Here is a 20259-nt window from a genome sequence, read left to right on the forward strand (position 1 = left end):
TGCGATTACGCAGCAGGCCCGAGACGATGCAGCCTTTGGGAGAATGGTGCTCCAATCAGTGGATGACTCCGACCCCGCCACCTGAACTTGGCCTTGGGAGTCACCTGATTGGAATTCACATGAACAAGCACCCCAAGAATTAAAAATGGTTACTCACCTTGTAACTGTTGTTCGTCGAGATGTGTTGTTCATGTCCATTCCAATACCCACCCTCCTACCCCTCTGTCGGAGTAGCTGGCAAGAAGGAACTGAGGAGGTGTAGGGTCGGCAGTGCTCTATATTGGGTGCCATGAAGGCGCGACTCCAGGGGCGCCCAGGCTGACCCTACGGTTGCTGCTAGGGGAAAAAAATCTTCCAGCTACTGTGCATGTGCGCGCGCATACGCCTGATTGGAACGGACATGTTCTTCGAGATGTGTTGTTCAACAGTTACAAGAAGGTAACTGTTTTTTACAAGGTGCCTTTCACCTTTTCTGAATAGAAGGGTAAATCACTGACTCCCAAGGAAATTTAATAACTGCATGTATTTGTTGGACACTCTCACAGGGATTGTGAGGCTATGGGTAACTTTACATAGTTACATACAGAAACTGGGCTTCATTTTTGGTTTAAATTCATTGTGCATTTTTAAAAAAATATATAAAATGAGATTATCTAACATAAAAATGTTACTGCAACTAGTCTCTTCTGGGCAGACACGGCTTGGTTTTGAAGTCACACTAGGACCTCTAGTGGGCTAGCTGATAAACCCTATCCCTTATGTGGTACATAATCTAAAAGCTCTTCAGTTTACAGCTAGTATTGTCTTTAAATTGAATTCTAAACAATCAAAGAAGAGGCAACATGGGCTAATGGATAGAGCACTGGCCTAGCAGTCAGGAGACCCAAGTTCTATTCCCAGCTCTGCTACTGTGTGAATGTGGGCAAGTCACTTCCCCTCTCTCTGCCTGTTTCACCTCCCACTCTTTATTTGTCTTGCCTATTTGGAGCAGGGACTGTCTCACTGTATCTGTGCAACACCTTGAACAACAAGGCCCCGAACTCAGTTGGGGCTCTAGGCTATACTATAATACCAGAGCTTCCTGTTAATGCTACTGTGCACTTACACTCACTCCTGTAAGTTACTGAGTTATTTCTCTCTCAGATGGGGAAGCCTGAGACACTCAGACTTTCCCAAGGCCACAGAACAAGATAGTGGCAGAAACAGAGCCCCTGGCTTCCAGTCCTATGCTCAAGTCACTAGAAATCCTAATGTAATCCCCTGGCCTGGGTGATTGTGTCCCATACCCTGTGTGCCCAATTTACAGTAGATCACAGACTTCCTCTGGACAGATCAGCTTGAGAGGTCCTAGAATCTGAACTATTGTAGGCCTCACACACTTTGGAACGAGCTTCCTCTCTCCCAAGGAAGTATGTAATCCATTAATCAGTGTCTCTGCCTTCATGCCTGATCCAGAGAGGATGTGAGCATGTTACAGTTCAGCTAGAGACAGATTCACATCCTTTATGGATTGGGCACAGAGAAAGGCATGTACTAACTCTAGGTTGCACTAACTCTAGGGCTATTCCTGTCAACCAAGAAGATGTGCACATTACAGCAAGGTAGGCATTTGCATCAGGGAATTCAAAACTTCACATGGAGATAAAAAAGCATTCATATATTATGGGCCTTGTAAGAGGACTTGCAGCAATAAGCTTTGACTAAGAATGGTCATCTTGCTTTTGGATTGTAGCCTAATTGATCACAGCTGAATTTTCACGTCATTTTTTAAGCCTAGTATTTTTGAATGGAAACAGTTTTCAGCTACATGTTATACCATTTAGTTACAAAGCAACTGCATAAAAAAGGGAAATAAAACCAAGGTCCTGAAAGCCCGTGTTCATTAAATATCCCATAGCACTTTTCGTAAGAGCATTAACCCCAGTGTCCTGGCCAAACTCCAGCTCTGAATAATTCCATTCTGCCTCCTTCAATTCCCCACCTGCAATTCTAATTATATATAGGAATCTTCTTCTTTTCTAGTCCTAAACAGTTATGTTGTGCTGCTATGCAGTCCAACAGCTGCAATGATTCTTAGAGGATTTGTGCTTTAGAATCCTATTATTATGGACCAAGGCCACAACTGGAATCAGGACCTCATTGTGCTAAGAACTGTACAAACATACAGAAAGACACAGACACTGCTCTACAATGCTTACATTCTAAAGCCCCAATCCTGCAAAAAGTTATGCACATGCTTAACTTAAAGCATATGAACAGTCCCCTTGACTTCAATGGCATTACTCACATGCCTAGAGTTAAGCATCTTTGTGCTTTCTCCCATGCTGCCCCTCACACTGAGAGGAGCTCCCCAAAAACATCTACAAAGCTACCTCATTATCCTCCTTCAAAACCCTCCTCAAGACTTCTGTTCTGTGATGCCTACCAAAAAAAAAAAAAAAAAAAGTGACAATAGTTAGGCTGCTGGTGTACTGAGACCACAGCCTAGCATGCTAGCCAATATTGTCTCATTGTTTCCCTGTACTCCCCTGTCTGTCTGTATCTATCTGTTGTCTCTGGTCTTATACTTACAGTTTAAGCTCCTTAGTGCAGGGACCATCTTTTTGTTCTGTGTTTGTACAGCACCTAGTGCAACTGGGGCCTTGGTCCATGACTAGAGCTCCTAGGTGCTATGGTAATAAGCATATTTTATTATTATTATTTGTAAGTTTTTGAGAGCTCAGAATAGAATTTACATCCAGATGTAATAAGAGTAACAGTTGGAGGTAGAGGAGAACAGGTCCTACATAAACAGAAGAAATATTTCAGGAGAATTACTAGGGCAAAAGCCATTTCTCAGGAGACCCCCTAGTTGGGACCACAGCCCTAGTTCTGCCAGGAGCTCCATGTGGGAAGACCCCTGCATGGAACCCCACTGAAGTCAATGGGCTCCATGCTGGGCAGGGGTCCATCTGCATAGAATTCATTGCAGGATCCGAATCCAAACATGCAACTCTTCTCCAGAATAATCCAAAAGTAAGGAATATTCTCTCTTACCAGGATGCAGACATCTGGCTTGTCTTTGTTGATAATATCAATCAGATCCAACATAGGGTCATAGGTGATGCTGTCAGAAGTTGTATAGGGCCCACAAGCAACCAAGACCATTTGCAGCTCCAAATCTAAAAATGTATTGCAACAGTGTCAGCACAAGTTTCTAAGCGCCCCCTTTGCCCACAGGGCATCCTCTATCCTGCCATCATACACATGGGGGATTTCCCTTTGCTTGGTGCTGTTTTCACTCTCTAAGATCTTGCTCTCAGATGTTGTACATAGAAGCATCCAGGATATGGAAAGAGGGGCACTGTGGTGTGATACACACACACAAGCTCAGTGCTATTTCTTAGCTGTTAGATTTTTCTGGCTGGGGCGTGCAATACAAAAGAGCATTCCCCACCCTGCCACTTAAAATATTTCTCTTTATCATTCTATTAAAAAAAAACAAAACAAAAAAAAACCCACTTCTCTTCTGATGTGTCAGATGGTCTTACAAGGGATGCTATCCAGGCAATCATGTAGAGCCACATCACTGATGGAGGGAAGGAGGGTAAAAACCAAGACTACAGCCAAGACATTGCTTGTGTTAAGTATTTGCATGGGGAGGATTAGAAGTAGAAGGAAGAGAGACAATTCAGCATCATGAGTGATTCATACTGCCCTGTTCAGCTCACCCAAGTTTAGCCAGATGTACTGATATCTTCATTGCACAATAAATCAAGCCAGAGGTTCTCAATGAAAGAGGCACATCAGACTTTGAGGGGGCCCGATGAGCCTTCTTATGGTTCAGTGGTTAGGTCACAGCACCACTCAGGTTTGGCTTATCCACCCCTCTGTCATGACCAGGGGGTAAGGGAATGGGCCATATTTAAGTGAGGAGAGACTGGGCCAAATTTGAGTGGATGCTGTTGTGACTTAGTGTGCTCAAGGGTGGGGGGGTATTTTTGTAGCGGGGGGAGCCTCCAAGTGCTAAGGTGGGGCATGGGGAGGTTGAGACTCTGATACAGAAAGACTGGAGAGATCAAGAGTGACTTCTCAGCATCTGATGAACTGATCATTTTTCCTCTGTTTCCCTCCCAGATTGCCCTTCCAGCAGATGGAAAGCTGCTGAAATACATATATATCTGGGCCTGCCTTAAACATTCTAACTAAATGCCTTTGGTTGGGTTTAAGCCAGCCCCTGAAATTAATACAGCTTTCATTACATTCTCAGTGCAGAGTCAGAGCACAGGAGATTATTTTAACAATAGATCACTGGGATCGGATCCAAGAACAATCCCACAATGGACCTATTAAAAAAAATAGGAAGCTATGCCCAGTAAAGAGTACGTAATGATGCTTTTAAATAGTTTCATGTGCACCAAATCTGAGAAACTGCACTAGCTGCAGTTTGTGCTGTTGAGTGTGTATCTGTCTAATTCTCTACAGGACCAGTATGAAAAGCTAACCTTGATTTTCTAAGCTGGGGGGGAAGGGGGAGAAATCTTTAAAAATGATTGAACTCACCTTCAACTTGCTCTGTAGATTGGTAGAAAGGAAGAGGTACCCCCTGAAGAGAAAGGATACTTAAAAAATCATTGCAAGCAAAGGGAATAATTGCACATGGCCAAATTCTACTCTCAGCAACACCAATATAAACCCACAGCAGGATTTGGTCCATAGCCTCTACATGAAAGACATTTACTCCATCCCTGCACTGTAACAGCCTCTGCAGGAGTGAGGAGACAGTCTGATTTGATCAACTAATAGGGACAAATACATTCCTGGGTAATTAACACATGCCTCTGTGGTACTGTGAAGCACAAGACCATAGGGCAAGTGACCTCAACCACCTATGATGTGCATTAAGCTCTATAAATCTACTGCCCATAGCGGCTTAGTGAGATTAAGAAATTGAGGGTGGGGGGAAAGTCAGCCTCATGCATTACTGATAGATATGACATCGCTGCAACAGCCATCCAAAAACTATACATCCCCAAAGGGGCACTTGGATAGCCTCAGACAAACCCTGTGATAGCCAAACCGGACAGTCTCTACGCAAAAGAATTAATGGACACAAATCTGACATCAGGAATCATAATACTCAAAAACCAGTGGGAGAACACTTTAACCTGTCTGGCCATTCTATGACAGACCTGCGGGTGGCTATCTTAAAACAGAAAAACTTCAAAAACAGACTCCAACTAGAGACTGCTGAGCTGGAATTGATATGCAAACTAGACACAATCAACACAGGATTAAATAAAGACTGGGAATGGCTGAGCCATTACAAACATTGAATCTATCTCCCCTTGTAAGTATTTTCACACTTGCTTCTTATCAAACTGTCTGTACTGAGCCATCTTGATTATCACTTCAAAAGTTTTTTTTCTCTTACTTAATTGGCCTCTCAGAGTTGGTAAGACAACTCCCACCTGTTCATATATCTCCTCAATATATGTTTCACTCTATATGCATCCGAAGAAGTGGGTTGTAGCCCACGAAAGCTTATGCGCTAATAAATTTGTTAGTCTCTAAGGTGCCACAAGTACTCCTGTTCTTTTTGTGGATACAGACTAACACGGCTGCTACTCTGAAGTAAAGTTAGATTGCTTGGATTTTGTATGTAGATTTCAAGGAACATCAGCACTACAGGAGGTGTTTGGGAATCAGAACGTGGAGCTGGGGGAATATCATTGGCCTATTAGAATCAGCATTGAAACTGAACAGAAAGTATTCCCTTCTGCACTCTTTAGTCTAAAAGAGCCCTGTTTTATTAACTTTGCAAGGCCTATTTACTCAGGCACTATCAAAGGTGATGGGACTCCCAGTGAGTTGTGGATAGTCTTTCTAGCAGTTTGATTTCTGGATGCCACATTAATAAGTGTTGTATTTTCTTATATTCTAGGGTGTCACCATATCTAAACCTAGTGATACACAGAAGCAATAAACCTAACACAAAAGACATACATTGAAAAACAAACCTTGGCTTAATTTTTTCAAAAGTCCCTCACAATTTGGGGGATCCAACCTGAGACACACTAAAGGGGCTCAGTTTTCAGGAAGTGGGTGCTCAGCACATTTTGAAAGCCAGGCTTCTTTAAATGTATCATATTGGGGACTCAAAAATAGAGGCACCCCAAAATCATTACCTACTTTTGACAGTTTAGACCCATGTTTTAACAGATGTGCCTCACAAATGGTAAGATAAACTGGTACCGAGTACAAGTTACTTAGATAGACAAGACTAACTCCTTTTCCAGATGGGTTAATTATTTAATCATTTAGAATTATGTCACAATTAAGTTGTTTTGATCATCCAATTCTAAAATCGCTTGTAAGCATATTTGCCGAGTTTCTAATGTGCCTGGGGGTGCTCCCCCGGTTCTGTCCCAGGCCCCGCCCCACCCCATCCCTTTCCACCCCCTCCCCTGAGCGCATCCAGCCCTTGCTCCTCCCCTCTCCCCCATAGCACCTCCTGCACACTGCGGAACAGCTGATCATGGCAGGTGGGAGGCGCTGATGGTGGGTGCTAAGCACCCACTTTTTTTTTTTTTTTCCCTTCTGTGGTGCTCCAGCCCTGGAGCATCCATGGAATCGGCGCCTATGTTTGTAAGAACAGATAAGCCAGTTTCTGGGAAAAGTTCTAGACCTGCTCCTGATGTTTCATTGACAGCACAAAGACACGGGAAGAGTAGAAAAGAATTTGTGCTTAGTTGGATTTACTCACCTCATACAGCTTAGATGCAACCAGTTTTCCACCCGTACTGTTAATACTCTCCATCACCACAACCTGGAAAAGAGTTAAATAGAAGAAACCATGACACCAGGGTGACTGCTTGTTCAGACTCAGGAAAGGGCTAAGCTATTGATAATACCTAGTTCTTATTTAGTATTTTCTTCAGTAGATTGCAAAGAACTTTACAAAAGAGGTCAATATCATTAGCCCCATTTTACAGAGGGGAAACTGAGGCACTGAGAGGGGTCATGACTTGCCCAAGATCACCTGATAGGCCAGTGGCAGAGCCAGGCATAGTATCCAAGTCCCCAGTCAAGTGTTGTCTCTACTACACCAGAATGGTTTTATTATAAGGTAATATACTTCTGCCTATCCCCCAAGTAGTAATAATAAGACCTTGGCTATTATTTTTCATATCCAGATCTCAAAGTGCTTTACAAAACAAATTAAGGATCACTCCCATTTAAAAGATAGATAAACTGAATCACAGAGACTAAGTGATTTTCAAAGTTACCCAGATTCCACTGAAACTGATTAGGCTCCTTTGACGATTCTAACCCTCCCCACCCAGCATTCTAGAAACCAGGACTCAAACCTTGAAAACTCTCTTATAGAATTCCTGCATCTCGAAGTAATGGACAGATTTCCTAGCCCCTTCTGCCCCCAGCAATATGCCCTATCCAACACCTCACCTGTCCTGGAAAGAGGGAGTATTCTTTCAGTTCTGATAAATCCACAGGAACTTGCCCTCCTGAAGAGTGTTCCCGATCCCCTTCTAGAATGACCGACTTGGCATTCAGTTTTCCGTTGCTGTCACAGCCAATCTGTCCCAGCACAGTGACTGGTTCCTACAGAACAGAAAGCATAGAATGATCTTAGCCAAAGGAATCCTATGGCACAATTCATCTCCCATGCAAGACAGCAGTCTACGAAGCTCCACAAATTCCCAGTGTATGGATCTTGCCTTAAAAACTAAGCTGAACCCCAGGGCAAGGAAGAGACACCTCAGGCCTAATTTTCAGGCCCAATTTTCGACCTGCAATAAACAAGCCTAACAATGGACTTCCTGGGAGAGAAATAAAGCTCTCTCTCAAGGAGTCAGTTGTGGCTGTAACTCATTGTAGAGATACATTTTTACCGTAGTTTGAAAATCAGGCCCATTTTTGCTGGGCCAACTTGGCTTAAGGAGGCGGTAATGCAAACCAAGCAAATTGATGCATGGTCACAGTTGTATCTAAAGTACTTACATGTATCTCAATACTGTAGTATCTGAGAAGTTCACAGTATTTAAGGTAGTTATCCTCATTACACCCTGGTATGGTAAACAAAGCACTATTATTCCACTGTACAGATGGGGAACTAAGGCATGCAAAAATTAAGTGACTTCCCAAGGTCATACAGGGAGTCTGTTGGCCAAGCAGGGAATTGAACCCAGGTCTCAGGCCAGTGCCCTAAACTCTAGACCATCCGTCCTCTCCGGTTTGGACTGTCTCACTGTTCAGGTTGTGCAAGTCTGCTATGCTGCTCTCCACATCCTACAGACATCCTCACATGCTCCAACTGGTCTTCGGGCTCTGTCCCCTCAGACAGTTCCAACATACTGTGGACTTTCTGGCTATTGGTTCTCCTTATATGTAAAAGCTGGAGTCTACTTAAGCCTAATTTATATGGATAACATTAACATCCACTGTTACACAAGACAGGAAGTTTAGAAGGAATTTAAGCCCTCCTGCCTAAAGGCATATGCCAGTGCGTAAATAACAGGCATGTGGAAGGCCCCCTATAGGAGTAATTCCATTGTTGTCCTCTTTGATGTTCCTTATACCTTCCTCTAAAGCATCTGGTATTGGCCACTGTCAGAGATAGGATATCAGGCTACACAGACCCCTGGTCTGATCCAGTCTGGCAAGTCCTCTATTATTATAGGTTTCCTTGAGAATAAGGAAGCAAAGGGTAACTACACAACATGCCATTGACCAACAGTCTCAAAGGTGCAACTTCTATAAATCCTGGAATATTTAATGGAAAAATCACTACCAATGCAATGCAGTGACAGACAAAGACATAACAACAGAAGAGACTTGCAAACACACACACTTATGAAAAAGCTCCTGAGATGCAGTGCTTACCTGTGCAGGGACTAACACAGAAGTGAACTCCTCGATCTTGTAATGTTTCTTCAGTGCATCCCCGAGTTCGTCTATCTTCCAGGACAGTACTAAAATCATAAAACAGTGTAAGAACATTTAAGATTTCTGCAGAAACAAGGAGACAGAACATGAAGTCAGCAGCCAATTTAAAATAGAGTTTCTCTTTCAGGATCCAAGGTACTTATCTGTCCCCACCTCACCAGGGAACCTAAGAGTCTCACAAATTTTTAACATTCATCCTCACATTACCCCATGCAAGGTAGGGAAGTGCTGTTATCCCCATTTTATAGATGGGGAACTGAGGCACTGAGAGACTAAATGATTTACCTAAGATCACACAGGAAGTCCATGGCGGAGCAAGGAATTGAATCCAGGTCTCCCAAGTCCCAGGATCGCATTTTATCCTACTGCCTTAACAGAATTCCATAACTCCCCTATCTCCATATATCCCAGCAGTCACGAATGTCTGATACTACTCTAAAGCAGAAGAAAGTACTCTGCCTAACCAGTAAAGGAACAGCTATACCAATAGATAGTGACTTCTTGAGATCAGGAAAGGCAAACTTAATTGCCTACTTTAACTGGAGGTCAAATGCCATCTTTGAATAGTATGATGTACCTGGATCTTTCCATATGAACATGTTGAACAGTATAGAAAATGTTAATCGGGGGGCTCCTAATTACCCTCTCTCATGACAAAAGCAAAGGGGCAATCAATGAAATTGGAAGGCAACAAATTTAAAACTGATAAGTAAAAATCTTCCTTCACTGGCCACACACACATAAAATAAATAGTTAGCCTGTGGAACATACAGCTACAAGATGGTATCAAGAATTGAGTAGGATTCAGCATTTATATGGACAAGACTATCCACAGTTCCATTAAAGAGGGTTGGGGCGGAGGCGGGGGGGGGAGGGAGAAAAAAAGAAAATAAACCCACTTCCTTCAAAGCTTGAGCCAACTTCCAATCTCCCCTATGGGCAGGTTATTCCATAACTGACCACCTCAAGCTTCTTGCAGCTTCCACAGAAGTATCTAGCACTGACCACTGTTGTCCAATATCTTGTCTCCTAAACAAAATGCTGCCCTGAACCAGTACGGGAATTCCTATTTATAGGGGCAAACCAAATCTCTCACCTTTCACTAAATTATTGGCTTGACTTTCAGTGATGCTGAGTTCCCAGATCCTGAATTCAGTGGAAGCTGTAGATGGCTAGCACCTCCAAATACAAGACCTGATTTTCAGTCAATCACTGCAGTATCAGAGCTCCTTCCACATAAAAATCAAACGCAAAAGTGAAGTTCCTAGCCGTCTCTGGTCTCAAGGTCTCAACTGTGTGTAGGTTTTGTTTTGTTTGTTGGTTGCTTGGGGCTTATTGGGTACAAAGGGATGTCAGTTTTGTGCATGCTATTCTTATGGTGGAAAGGGTTTTGCAGCGAAGGTTTTGCAGCATTTTCTAAATGTGGTCAGGGCCTGGACTCGCCTAACCCCCTCTAGAAGTTTGCTCCATAGCTGGATCCCCTTATCCAAAAGTGCACTGCCCCAGTTCTCACATGCTGCATCCTGTGCTTTGTGGTCTGTATTGTCCCAGAGGAGCGCAGCTGTCACGGTGGTTCATAGATCAAAATTTGCTCTTTGATCTCACTGGGGACTGCTCCATTAATTGGTTTGAAAATTAGGACCCAGGCATCAGACTGGCATCGGAAGCTAATTGGGAGCCAGTGGAGGAACTTGGACACAGGCCTGATGTGCTCACAGCAGCCTTCAAAATGTTCACTAGAACACAAAGTTTTCATTGGGAAGAAGCTTCTGGCTTCCCTAGTTAGTAAAGATGTTAAGAGCCAAAAGTGTAAGATACCATAAGTCATTAGGGGTTCTTACATACAAAAAAATATTAATGTACCTTCCCGGATGTCACGAAGCTTTTGGAACATGAATTTGTAACTCTTGGTGAGCGACTGTTCTGGTGGACCAAAGAGCTTCACACTTGATCCGTGGCCTCCTTTTCCACTCCAGGACGTGTCCTGTAGAGAGCCGAATGAGGTTACCACCTCACCTCGGTTGCTCCGGGAGCCATATTTCTGAGAGGGAGTAGCGCTGCATGGAGGGAAGAAAAGGAACTGTGAAAAGTAACTTGATCTCATCTGACTTTAAAAAGCAACAAATCCAGTACAAGTTAGACCAAGCCTTCTGTAACATGGATTTATTCTGATATCTAATATCTCAGACAGAGACCACTTGTTCTGCCACAGAAATTGAGGCACCTTTTGGGTGGGATGTGGCAGCTGTTTAAACACAGTATAACAATACTATACAATGGTTTAGAACAAGAATAATCCTGTATCCACATGAAACTCCAGGGGGAGTTTTAAGCAGGCAAGAATATAGGTACCCAAGTTGGAATTTAACCAGGTGATGGGGTTATTGTCACTAATGCTTACAAAGAAAAAAGCCTCAACACAAACAAACCATAGCCATTGAAGAGCCCACTGAGTTAAGTGGTTGAGGCACTGGTAGTAAGTTTCTCTTTTCACCTGTGCCTTTCCTACTATCCAAAGGCATGTGCAAGTATCAGGAGAAGAAGCGGACTCCCAGAAACTGTTCTGGGCCAGCAGCTTGTTGCAGTCTTTCCCACTATACTCTGTGTCTCTCTTAGATAGCAGTATTCTAACCTGTCAGTAGTTTCTGCCCACCCAAACCCAGTAATGGTAGATCTTTGTCTCTACCCTGTTGGCTGTCTTTGGGAGGGGAAAGCAGAGACATCTCTGGTCAGATAGCGTCCCACAGTGGTCAGTCATTTCAGAAGAAGGATTGCCCAGTGGGTAGGGCACCAGCTTAGGACTTGGGAGACATGGGTTCAATTCCTGCCCCACCACAGAGTCCCTGTGTGATCTTAAGGGGGAAAAAAATCACTTAACCTAAGCTCCCCATCATTAAATAGGGGATAATAGCACTGCCTTACCTCACAGGGGAGTTGTGAGGTGCTTTGACACTAGTGATAGGGACCATATACGTGGTTAAAATGGACAGACAGATCTGCTCCCTGACTTATTCTAGTTTTGCCCCCATGTCATCAGATTAGCATACACCATGAGACTGGGAAAGCAGTGTGGATTAGGGCACCAAACCAGGACTCAGGAGACCTGGTTTTATTCCCAAATTCTGCCACTTACCTACTTTGTGAGCTTGGGCAAGTCACTTTGCCTGTTTTTCTCTCAGCCTTCATCTGTAATGTCTAACTAGCTCTTTGGGGCAGGGATTCTCTCACTATGTTTGTAGAGTGCCTATCACAATATAGTCCCAACCTCAGGTTCAGCCTCTAAATGCTACCGAATAGTTGTTAATAATCTGTGTTCGTAGGCGCCAACTTTTCCTGGCACCGGTGGGTGCTCGTGTGCCCGGAAAGCGCTGGGAGCCAGGGGGGAAAAGCGGCCATGTGGCACGCTCAGGGGAGGAGGCGGAGGTGAGCTGGGGCAGGGCGGAGCACCCACGGAGTTGGTGCCTATGTCTGTGTCCATCATCAATAGGGTTGTGAAGACAGGAGTTGGAAAGATTCATATATTTTAAGGCCTGAAGGGATCATTATGATCATCTAGTCTGACCTCCTGTATAGTACAAGCCAGAGAACCTCATCCAATAATTTTTGCATCAAACCCATAACTTCTGCTTGAGCTACAGCATATTTGTTAGAAAAAATATCTAGTTTTGATTTAAGGATTTCAAGTGATAGAGAATCCACCACATCCATAGCTAAATTGTTGCAACAATTACCCTCACTGTTGAAAATTTGTACCTTTTTCTAGCCTGAATTTGTCTAGCTTCAGTTTTCAGTAAGCTGATCTCATTCTGCTAAATTAAAGAGCTGCCTACTATCCAAAAAACTTTTCTCCATCTACATACTTGAGGACAGTGACCAAGAGTTTTGGGTAAAATAAAGAGACTGAACTTAAGTTTCTCACTTTAAGGTCTGTTTTCTAGACCTCAGATAATAATTGTGGCTCTTTTTTGAACCCTTCCCAATTTTTCAAAATCTTTTTTGAATATGAACACCAGAACTGGATGTAGTGATCCCATAATGGTTTCACTAATGCCATACACAGAGATAATACCACTTCCCTACTCCTGCTCGGTATTCCCCTGCTTATAACAAGAGGAAATTCAGTTTCTAGTTTCATATGTCTTGAGGCTTTAGTGTCAAGATTCAGCCACAATTTAAACCACATTCAAAGTTAGTGTGAAGAGGAGTCAGGGAGCTGCTAGAAGAGCCAACTCAAGTGGGAGACCAATAGTACCATACCTTGGAGAGAAGCTGTTTGGAGAGAAAACTAGGTGGGGGCTACGGGTGGATAAAGTCCTTTTAGATCGTGGATTCTCTGGTGTCGTTATGTTCCGTTTCTGAGAGCCCTACAATACAGGAAGAACAGATATGTCAGTCTTTTCCAGATCACTTTGAAATTCAATTGAGGGTTTTACATATATGCCATTTTCTGTCAGCTACTACTCCTTAGGAGACACATGAGAGGGCCTTATTCTCTATTGCAATGCACCTTGTGTAGTCATTTAGATCAATACCATGTAAAATGGGTGTAAAATGCTGCCAAACCAGATTAATAGGGCAACAAAGAATCAGGCCTTTGACTTTTAAAGTGACACAGGCCCCGATCCCGCAATAACATTTGCACAGCTGGACCCCTGCACCCACACCAAATTCAAAGCAGTACGCAGAAGTCATTGCTGGACTGGGGCCTTATTCCTTAAAAATAGCCCTGCAACAGTCATGAAAACTGTCCAGCCCAGCCACAAGATCTATCTTCCCTCCCTTACCCCGATGAAAGGGAAACAATATTTAATCACACATCCAAAGAAAAAAAATTGTGCTCACCCCAGATAAGAGTAAATCTTTGCTTGCATTAAGACAGAAGAAATAGCAAACAAAAACAGTAACACTTTCACATATGCCCCAAAGCCTTAAAATTCCACCCAGCTTCCAACATCTCAGAGGAGAATGGAGCTGGGTAGCACTTTTTGGAACAGAAACATACAGAACACTATACACTTACTTTTGACGGTGTTGTGTAGGCATCTAAGAGGTTCTCCTCTTCCTCCTCTACGTCAATGCTAACAAATATTAGTCATGGAAGAGAACAGAGTACCGTCTTCTGAAATATAGGATTTGACCATTTGTTGCCCTGCACCTTTACTCAGTCATTTGCAAAATCCTATGGTTCTGTCTTGGAAGTGTATTGCCCTACACACGTGCAGCCATTTACACTAGTGCAATGGAGAATCTGGTCCATAAATTTCAATTAAAGTGATTAAAAACAAAGATATTATAGAGGTAAAACTATCTTTAGAGGGCTATTGCCCTTCTTGTAAAATGGAGGTCACAAGATTTTTGCAAAGCACTAAAAATTCATTCTTGATTTATTCCAATAGGAACTATCCGAGGGTGCCTAAGGGATTTCAAAAGTTTGCAGTTCTGAGAGCAACTTAAGATATTGACAAGAAACATTACACAAAAGGAATGCATTTTCCAACCTTAAAGTTAACAACTTTCTCCCATCCTGCTCTTTTATGCATGGAGAAGCCTCCTCAAAATCCAATTCTACCATAACAATCACAGGAGACTGCCAACTGATGTTGTCTACATAGTTTTTGTCCCAGCATATCTACATCAGTTACCTTAAATTACACTGTAGGCTCTTTGGGGTATCTTCCTAAATTTTGAACAGAATCAAGCACAGAGGAGCCCAGTACAGCACTGACTCTTTAGCAGTTTCTCCTGGTGTTGCAGAGTAAGTTGTTACTTATCTTTGATCTAATGCTAGGAGAACATTAATATTAAAAATCTTTACTAGAGAAAGTTGACTACCTATCTTAGGTACTTATAGGACTCCTATCATCATAGCATCTGAGACTCTCACAATCTTTAATGCGACATACACCTGCAAGGTAGGGCAGTGCTACTGTACTCAATTTACAGATAGAGAAATGAGGCACAGAGAAACTAAGCGACTTGCCCATGGTCACAAAGAAAATCTGCAGCATAGCAGGTAATTGAACCGGTCTCCAGAATTCCAGGCTAGCACCCTAACCACTGAACCATCCTTCCTCTCATGAGTAACAGATTACATGTAATTAATTCCTTGTAAGCTATACTATATAGTAACACCAAAGTACAGGCTGAATCAAGAAAGTCAGCTAAAAAGGGACTTATTTTGCCTTTTCAGTTAAAAGTCCTAATATTAAACAAATAGCAGAGAAGGATACAGTCCCTGAATGGTGTTGATATCCTTGATTCCAGAGTATCTGTTGTCCTTTTTTTGATGAGTTTTATTAACTCTTTTGTTGAGTACCTGAGGAATAATGAAAGTCCATGACTACTTCAAGCTGTACACATCACCTGATTATATAGCACTTCGCATCTCTAAAGATCTTTACGGGTGTTAACCAATTAATCCAACCCTGGGTATTAATCTTCACCACCATTTCACAGACGGAGAAACTGAGGCACAGAGAGATGAAATGTCACCCTAGGCCACAGAGAGAAACAGCATCAGAGCTAGGATTAGAATTTGGGAGTTCCCAGCCTGTGCTCAAGCCCTCAGACTTCTGTTGAAAAATAAGTTTAAAAAAAAAATTTCAAAAGCAATTTGGGATTTTAGAACGTGCTCTGATGTCTAGTGTCCACTAAAAATATGGCATAGATAGGGACCTGTATAAGATTGGGGGAATCCAATATCAACCTATAAAGCAGTTTCATTTCCTGCTTTAAAAGCGATGGAGTGTCTCAAAAATATTAAGCTTTCCTTTCTCTCACTCTTTGAACATTTTGTCTATTTAGATTGTTTGCTTTTCAGAGCGGGGACTTGCTGTGTCCTATATATGCACAGTTAGCACCATAGGACTGCTGTTCTCAGTGGGGACCTCTAGGTGTTACTATAATAGAAAAAATAAGATAAATAATCTTCAGAGCAGCAAGAAGCCAAAACACCATACTCAATTATTCCTATATTTAGGGCAAGGGGTGGTTTGAATTTGTTTCACTCTCGGTAGATTTGTCTTAATTATGATAAAATTATATTAAAGAAAGTGTTTCTAGTCAACACGTTCTAAAACTGCACCATGTACAAGGCAAGTTGTACTTTAGCTGTGCCTGCAGGCACAGGTCTCATTAATGCCCAGCTAGGTTTCAAGTTGACCTGCTGGTATATACACAGAGTGTAGGAATTTAGTGCTAGTTATATGTTCTTAAAAAGATGACCTTTTCCCCCAGTTTACACAAGGCAAACTACACCTCCTCCCAACCCTCTATTAGCCGTTTACTAAACATCATTCTTACTTCATGTTCAAAGACATTCAGGATCTCTACAGTGAGACGAGACCCGTCTTCTTTAGTTGTAGTGAAGGCAACTAATTCATTAGCCAAGTCACTCTGTGCCAGTCTGTGCGTCATGCATAGTTCAACCACTGCAAGAGGACAAAAAGAACAGGAGTATTTTATACAGAGTTGAATCACTGATGAATTTGCAGATGTCATCTCTCTTGCTTTAATAGGCAGACACCACAACTACAGTTGTTTAGCACTGCAGAGGATAAATTAGAGTCAAATCACAATTGTTCCTCGCTATTTTCGGACCAAGCAAAAGAGGCACTTTGTCCCCCCTCTCAGCCTCTGGGACAGAACAACACAACTTTATCAGCCGGCAACCTTGATACAAACAGCATCTAGTCCCAAACACTAGTTTTCCCAATGTTAAACACAGGAAATGGAGCAACAAGTGACATTAAGCGCAGAAGGAAGCAGCGTCCAAAGAGCAAATTATGCCGCTCATCACTTTTCTGCCTCATACCCCCAAAACCCCTCCTCCAGACCCCCCCGCAATCCCCCTCCCCGCCAGGATCTCAGTTTACCCCATCACCTTACTCCCACCACGCAATACCTGCCGCCACCCCACAGCCCCCGTTACCCACCCGTCCTCACAAGCCCCAGGACACAGCCCCACTGGTCCGCTGCCCGCGTCCCCACAACCCCTGTTGCACCTGCCCTAGAAGCCCCTCCGTCCCAATTTCTCCCTCAAGCCCCGCTACCTGCCCCCACACACACCGCCTGTGCCTCCCTCCTCCTCCCCTAATGGCACGTGCCGCCTCCCTCACGTTTGTCGGGCACCGCCTCTTCTTCATAGCCCACCCCGAAGACCCTGAGATCCTCCAGCAGCTCCTCGACACAGACCGACCCCATCGGCCACCCCCGTCTGCCGGCTGCTGAGACAGAAAGCAAGCGAAAAACCCGCCACCCTCACGACACTTCAGTACTTTACGGCCGCCGTTACCTTGCCTGCTCCGGCCTCCAGCAGCCAAAGGGGCGGGGTCTATTCCGACTGGGCGTAGCTAGCTACCTCTGAGCAGCTAATAGGGAGAAGGCGGGGTAGCTCCCTCAGAAATACCGCGTCGGTTGTGACCAAAACCATAGCTGAGGGGCGTGGCTACACATCCAAGCAGCCTATGCGAAGCCCTAGGCGGGGCTGGAGACCGGTAGGGGCGGGGCTGTTTCTCCCCTCTCAGCTCGCGAGGGGAGTTGGGAACGGCGGGTGCCGGGGGAGGCTGGCTCGCCGAGCTCCCCGGAGGGGAGTAGAGTAGAGTAGAGGGTTGGGTCGTTGGTTGGTCTCGCGCTGCCGATAGTTCTCAGAAGGCGGGCGGGGGCACGAGACAGTTAGGGGGGAGGATGAGGGGAGAGTGAGCGAGCTGGGCAGGAGCCTTCTGAGCGGGATTAGATAAATTGAGCCTCCCTATTCCTCCCCCAAAGGTGGAATTGATATAATCTCTCTCTGAGGGAGAGAGGCCAGGAGGCTCCAGGGATGGGGCGGGGGAGCTCTGAAGGGGAAATGTTTTAAGGGAGGGAAGGGTCCTTTGATTAGCAGAGAAGAGATTGGGGAGAAACACCCCTCTAAAGGCCTAGTGTACACACAATGTTGTGTTGCATGGTATTAATCCCAACTATACATATATATATATATATATATATATATATATAAAATGATGGGGTCTAAATTAGTTATCACTCTAGAAAGCGATCTTGGAGTCATGGAGAGCTCTCTGAAAACATCCACTCAATGTGCAGCGGCAGTCAAAAAAGCAAACAGAATGCTGGGAATAATTAAGAAAGGGATAGATAATAGGACAGAAAATATTGTGTTACCGTGGATTTATATAGAGGCATGCCCACATCTTGAATACTGTGTGCAGATGTGGTTGCCCCATCTCAAAAAAGATATACTGGAATTGGAAAAGGTTCAGAAAAGGGCAACAAAAATGATCAGGGGTACGGAACGGCTTCCGTATGAGGAGAGATTAATAAAACTGGGACTTTTCAGCTTGGAAAAAAGATGGCTAAGGGGAGATATGATTGAGGTCTATAAAATCATGACTGGTGTAGAGAAAGTAGATAAGGAAGTGTTGTTTACTACTTCTCATAACACAAGAACTAGGAGTCACCAAATGAAATTAATAGGCAGCAGGTTTAAAACAAACAAAAGGAAGTATTTCTTCACACAATGCACAGTCAACCTGTGGAGCTCCTTGCCAGAGGATGTTGTGAAGGCCAAGACCATAACAGGGTTAAAAAAAGAACTAGATGAATCCATGGAGGATAGGTCCATCAATGGAGGACAGGATGGGCAGGAATGGTGTCCCTAGCTTCTGTTTGCCAGAAGCTGGGAATGAGCGACAGGGTATGGATCACTTGATGCTTACCTGTTCTGCTCATTCCCTCTGGGGCACCTGGCACTGCCTACTGTTGGAAGACAGGATACTGGGCTTAGGGTGACCAGATGTCCCGATTTTATAGGGACAGTCCTGATATTTGGGGCTTTTTCTTATATAGGCTCTTATTACCCCCCACCCTGTGTCTCGATTTTTCACACTTGCTGTCTGGTCACCCTGACTGGGCTAGATGGACCTTTGGTCTGATCCAGTAGGGCATTCTTGTGTTAAACACAGTGAGGTAAACTGCTGCAACTTTTCACGTGGTTGCTCTTAAACAGATTTAAACTTTACTTGTAGCAGTTTAGCTTGCACCTTACAAGCTAATCCAGTATCACCAGTTTTAAACCAATGTAAATGTGCCCACCGATGGGTTTGTGCTGATTTGACTGAATTGGTTTTTAAACCAATTTATGTGAAACTGTTACAACTTGTGTGTGTAGATAAGTCATTAGAGAACCAGGGCTGCATTTAGGGAATAAGAGAAAACTTGGTTTTTGTTTTTGTTTTTTTTCAAAGAAAGAACTACAAATGATAGAAACAAGATCGTACCCGATGAACACAGGGAACAGGAGGGTGAGAATGGAAGCTGTAGGTGGAAGAAGAAAAATGGAGAAGAAAAAGCAATAAAAAACACAGACTTAAAGTTATTTTATTTATTTTATTCTTTCATGTCCCTACATTTTATTGTATTTCCCTGACTCATGCCCCACAGCTCCACGTAGAAGGGAACAGCAGGGTGTTGTTAGTATGTGGAGTTACCAGGCCCAATCGTAAGCATTGCTTTGCACTTTTAATTCCAATTAGCTTAAACAGTTAAGGCCCTGATCTTGCAAAGATGGAACTGCTGGTGCATAAGTCAAGCTTTCCTCGCTGTCTCTTAGGATCATACTCCTAAAGATAAACTATGAATTATCTTTATCTGTTTTAGTTTAAATTGTAAATCCTTTGGGCCAATGACTGTCTGTCTTTTTGTTGTGTAGACTTGCTTGCACAATGTGGGTGGGGTGTCTAGGGCAATGGTTTTCAAACTTTTTTTCTGGTGACCCAGTTGAAGAAAATTGATGCCTGTGACCCAATGGAGCTGGGGATGAGGGGTTTGGGGTTTTGGAGGAGCTCAGGGCTGGGGCAGAGGGTTGGGGTGAGGGCTGTGGGGTGGGGCTGGGAATGAGGGGCTCTGGGTTTGGGGGTGCTCAGGGCTGGGGCAGGGGGTTGGGGCGTGGGAGGGGGTCAGGGCTATGGGCTGGGGGTGCAGGCTCTGGGGTGGGGTTGGGGGTGCAGGCAGGGGCTGTGGGGTTGGGGGGCCTCAGGGCTGGGGCACGAGGTTACCTTGGGCAGCTCCTGGTCAGCAGCGCAGGGGGTGCTAAGGCTGGTTTCCTGCCTGTCCTGGTACCGTGGACCGTGCTGTGCTGCAGAAGCAGCTGGCAGCAGATCCGGCTCCTAGGCGGAGGTGTGCAAGCAGCTCCATGTCAGTGCTTCTATATTGTGATGCCAACTTTTCCCAACCTAGCGCTAAAAATTTCCCAAATCTGGTGAAAAATTCCCAGATAAGTTTTTTATTTCAAAATCTCAAAGGAACATAATGTGTGTT

General features: G+C 43.9%; 1 protein-coding gene across 2 annotated transcripts in view; it reads right to left on the reverse strand.

Moving 5' to 3' along the window:
- Positions 1–17271, reverse strand: part of POLA2 (DNA polymerase alpha 2, accessory subunit) — a 45618-nt gene extending 28347 nt beyond the window's left edge. The window contains exons 1-11 of one of the 2 annotated variants that reach the window (XM_024193563.2): positions 17240–17271; positions 16249–16376; positions 15177–15262; positions 13967–14024; positions 13204–13310; positions 10810–11003; positions 8884–8972; positions 7447–7602; positions 6746–6808; positions 4543–4585; positions 3037–3161 (exon numbers count right to left, since the gene is read on the reverse strand). In XM_024193563.2, the coding sequence (XP_024049331.1) occupies positions 3037–3161; positions 4543–4585; positions 6746–6808; positions 7447–7602; positions 8884–8972; positions 10810–11003; positions 13204–13310; positions 13967–14024; positions 15177–15262; positions 16249–16362 (1035 nt within the window). In that variant the 5' untranslated portion in view covers positions 16363–16376; positions 17240–17271. Of the gene's footprint in view, positions 1–3036; positions 3162–4542; positions 4586–6745; positions 6809–7446; positions 7603–8883; positions 8973–10809; positions 11004–13203; positions 13311–13966; positions 14025–15176; positions 15263–16248; positions 16377–17063; positions 17199–17239 lie in introns of those variants that run through there. The other variant, XM_024193562.2, reaches the window with a different exon arrangement.
- Between the last annotated feature and the right edge of the window lie 2988 nt (positions 17272–20259).

The sequence above is a fragment of the Terrapene carolina genome, unplaced genomic scaffold (assembly GCF_002925995.2).
Source record: "Terrapene carolina triunguis isolate 2854851 unplaced genomic scaffold, T_m_triunguis-2.0 Scaffold89, whole genome shotgun sequence".
Taxonomy (NCBI): domain Eukaryota; kingdom Metazoa; phylum Chordata; order Testudines; family Emydidae; genus Terrapene; species Terrapene triunguis.